General features: G+C 35.0%; 1 protein-coding gene across 1 annotated transcript; it reads left to right on the top strand.

The window, feature by feature from the left end:
- The first annotated feature begins 2,742 nt into the window (after nt 1-2,742).
- Nucleotides 2,743-3,501, top strand: LOC113718080 (F-box protein CPR1-like). The gene has a single exon (XM_027243002.2). The coding sequence runs from the start codon at nt 2,743-2,745 to the stop codon at nt 3,499-3,501; it is 759 nt and encodes a 252-aa protein (XP_027098803.2).
- Nucleotides 3,502-4,105: the final 604 nt, after the last annotated feature.

Below are 4,105 nucleotides of genomic sequence, written 5' to 3'. Positions count from 1 at the left end.
AATCTTTCTGAGAGGATGTGAGCTTGCATCAATAAAGGTGTAAATATTACATCAGTTAAGTAATCTACCATTCTTACATTCGTCCACCATGTTGCAAGTTTTGTGGGTAAATTTTGACAATGATGAGGTGCCTATAGAGACAGGAAATCCAGAAAGAAAGTTAGAATGACAGTTGCTTTCACTAAAAACACTAGAGAATAAGAAAATTTGCACAGTAAAAGTATGCCTATAATTCTCATTTGAGATTTTCCATAGACGTTTACACCTTTCATCATTTGGATTACCCAATTTGACACTAGTTCTTATTTCAATCTCTTTTTAGTTATTTTTGCTAAATTTGCAGCAATCAAACCTTCTTTTAAAGCCTACATTTCCAGTGACAATAATCCCAGCATTTATTCACCCCAGTTACCATATGTACATTTTTAATGCTTCCATTGAAGTGTGTCCCATATCAAGACGTGTGTTTATAAGAAAACGAATCTGTCAATTTTTCCAGGTTTCTTTATAAAAACACACAGAACTCCTGAATGGAAACGGAATAGAATTTGTCCCACATCGAAGAAATGATATGCATACTAGTGCTTTATAAGCAACTTCCTCAAGGCAGCTTGACGCCGAGCTTGGTAGCACAAGCTTGTAACCTGAGCAGGGGCATTAATGTGTTGGAACGTTGGATTGGCTCAGATGGTAGGACCGGTAGGGCTATTCACTGGCTCGCCCATTCCAAGCGAAGAGCTGGGTCATGCGGACTTGGCGGAGGCTGAGACCGCTTGGCTCCTAAAGTGGAGGGCACTGCGTGAGGCTGGTTTGACAGAGCAACGAGAACTTCCCGCTCCTGGCAGTGGAAGGATAACGAGCTGGTGCTCCACTAGTCCACTATTACCAGATGGGCATTCCTAATTGAACCAACACTTTTTTTCAATTTTTTGTTTTCCCGTGGAACCCTCCTCAAGAATGATTGACGGTAACGAGAGAGAGAGAGAGGAAAAGCTGCTCCATTCTGCAATAAAAAGTTATTTGCAATACAGGAAGAGAAATGAATCTCCAAAGATATAAAATAGGTCCAAGCAGTGGGTTTTCCTATCAACATTACCTTGCAATAAAACGAAAATCTCCAAAAATATGAAGGAACAGTAAGCATTGAGTTTCCCAATTTTCACTCACATAAAAAAAATTAAATTTCTTCAAACTGTGTTTCTACAAATCTATTGGTATCCTTTATGAAAAAACAAAGTAAGTTTCGCATGTGATGATAGAGTCTTCTTTGCAATTGAATTTTGAGTGATCAGAAGTTACACATTTTCAAGTTACTCATTCTTTAGCTTGAACGAAATGTTAATAAATGCTTGTATATGATATCTTTGTTTACCAAAATGATCACCATTATTGCATTATAGAAAAGACACCGACCATGTAAAAATCAATTCAGTGTGTGCAAAAAAGATTCACTATATCAGGGACAGGCGCAGGAGTTTAGCTTAGGGGGTGAACAATCAAACAATGTATAACAAAAAAATTTATCACAACAATGATGTATACTAACTTGAAATCAAAGTCTTACAATTAATGTTTAATATATGATAAATAATAAATAAATGTTTTTTGGAAAATAAAAGAGAAAGTATAAAGCAAAACATGAAAATCAACTCACAGAACAAAATCAGATAAGCATTAACTAATTTTAATAAAAACACATTAATCATTTGCAAATTAAAATAAAAGTTCTAAGATACAAATTTAGAATAAGAACAATTGACAAATGAATAATCATCAAAATAAAATTTCTATACCACAAACTTAAGATAAGTGTCTAAATAATTAATGATTATGAATTAAAATGTAAAGGAATTGCAAAGGAAAAAAGAAAATAGTCTTGCCTTCAAATATTGGAGTTTTGGAAATTAAAGGGTGGATGTTTGAGACGAGTTGAACGAACTTGGGAAAAATCCGATGCTTGCTTGATCAGGCAACAAAAGTCGTCGTTGGTTTAGAGGTTGGCTTTTGGCTACAACTTAAGTCAATCATGTATACATAAAATTCTAAACATAGCTGAATTTTCTTTTATTTGTCTGTAATTTCCAATTTGTAGTGTTTTCCTTACCTTAACTAAGGTAAGAAAACTAAGAGTTTGTTTATTAGGAGACTTGCATAAATAGATATTAATTTTTTTTAGGTAATGTTTGAAAAGTAAATCTAATATATACTGTCAGCATTGGATGAATGATAATTATACAAAATTTGAATTTGAAATTCAACTTTTGTACACATATTATGAATCTAACGATAACAGTATATACACTGTTAGTGTAGGAAAGATTAATCTATGTTTGAAATTAGTGCTCATAATTAAAAAAGATATCTACACCTAGATTACCTTCCAAATCATTTGCTTGCAAATGTACTTTTGAGGTTACCATTTGATTCTCTGCTACAACCCAGGCGCGTTTCAAAATCATGTCGTGCTTTAATTGATAGCTCAAATTTCATCAAAATACATCTCAATAAAGCCTACCAAGAAGCAAATTTCCCCAGTGGGATCAAAATTATTGGCCTGAACCAGAACAACTTTTACAATTTAGTTTTGGATCTTGAAGTTGATAGCTCCAGTATTACTGCAAGTGCCAAACAGCTCAACTGCCCTTCGGATTACTCTCGAAGCGAAGTTTGTTTGAAAGGCTCTTGCAATGGACTTCTTTGTCTGATGTATCCAGACACAGACAAAATTATTTTGTGGAACCCATGGATTCAAAAGTCTTGGGAATTACCCTCTTCCCAATTGAATATCACACCCGTGGTAGAGCTATTTTTCATCTTGGATTCGGGTATGACCATGTGAATGATGAGTACAAAGTTTTGAATAGGATTAGGTTTTCAGATCTATGTGATAGAGATCAATCGAGTTGGTATGATGAAGTCTACATTTATAGCTCAAAGAAGAACTCATGGAGAAGGATGAAGCATTTTCCATTTAAACTGTCGAACTACCACTATTACTGTGCCCTAGATTGTGTCCTTGCTGATGGTGCATTACACTGGTTCATGAGGGAAAGGCGATTGAATGGCGTTATCTACATCATTTCCTTTGATCTTAGCAATGAAGAATTTCAGAAAATGCCTTGTCCAATGATACCATGGCCTCTAGGTTATTTTCAGCATAACTTGAAGGTCTTGAATGGATCCCTTTGTTTAATATTGTACTATGACGTAGGTGGAGGATTTGGTGCTGATATCTGGGTGATGGAAGATTATGGAGTGGAAAAATCTTGGACCAAGTTAACTTCAGTTACAATGGCTGGTTGGACATTTTGGAGCTTGACGCCTCTAGCTTTATCAAAGAACAAGAGGCAATTACTTTTGCAGATTGATGGAGTAAAGCTTGTTCTTCATGATCTTGAAACAAAATGTATTAGTGATTTAGCCACTAGAGGTGATGTAAGTTTTGTTCAATCATCATGTAGATGTATCGGACGCCTTGTTAGGCCATTTGGAACAGATTAGATTTTCAGAATGAGCTATTTCTTTTGCTTTTATACCTGATGTATTCTCAGTTGAAGTTTTGTTGTTGATGAAAACTGTGGTTTCTAAAACATGAAAGGAAACTAGTTTCTTTGGATGGTGTTGTTGTATTTAGGTACCTCTAAGTTTACAGTTCAAAATCAACAAATCTTGATGTTCCATAGCACTTGCGCTGACAAGATTTGCTAGATTTACTTCCTTACACTTTTCCTGACAAAATTGCACAGGTCTATAATCCTTTTAGTTTGACTATAATAACAAAAAATGTAGAAAAATAGAAAGGTGAAATTTGCATGGTGTGTTTGGTCAAGAAAACTAACTACAGCTACAGCTCCAGTAGTGTTGAAAACCACCTAGCAATTGTAATGCATATCAAGAATGCAATTGCTAATGAAAACCAAATAATCAGCAAGCATGTCACAAGTTACCTGTCACTCGTTCAGTTTTAATACCTAAAGTTTTAACAAATATAAATTCGGTCCTAATGTTTGGCACTAGGTGCAATTTGACACGGAAGTGGTACGAAGAAGTTGTTTCACGAACGATTCCCAAAAATAACAGAGGAGTGATTCACGATCAACTTTCG

The sequence above is a fragment of the Coffea arabica genome, chromosome 11e (assembly GCF_036785885.1).
Source record: "Coffea arabica cultivar ET-39 chromosome 11e, Coffea Arabica ET-39 HiFi, whole genome shotgun sequence".
Classification (NCBI taxonomy): Eukaryota; Viridiplantae; Streptophyta; class Magnoliopsida; order Gentianales; family Rubiaceae; genus Coffea; species Coffea arabica.
The sequence above is the reverse complement of the archived record's forward strand: the minus strand, read 5'-3'. Positions and strand labels throughout refer to the sequence as shown.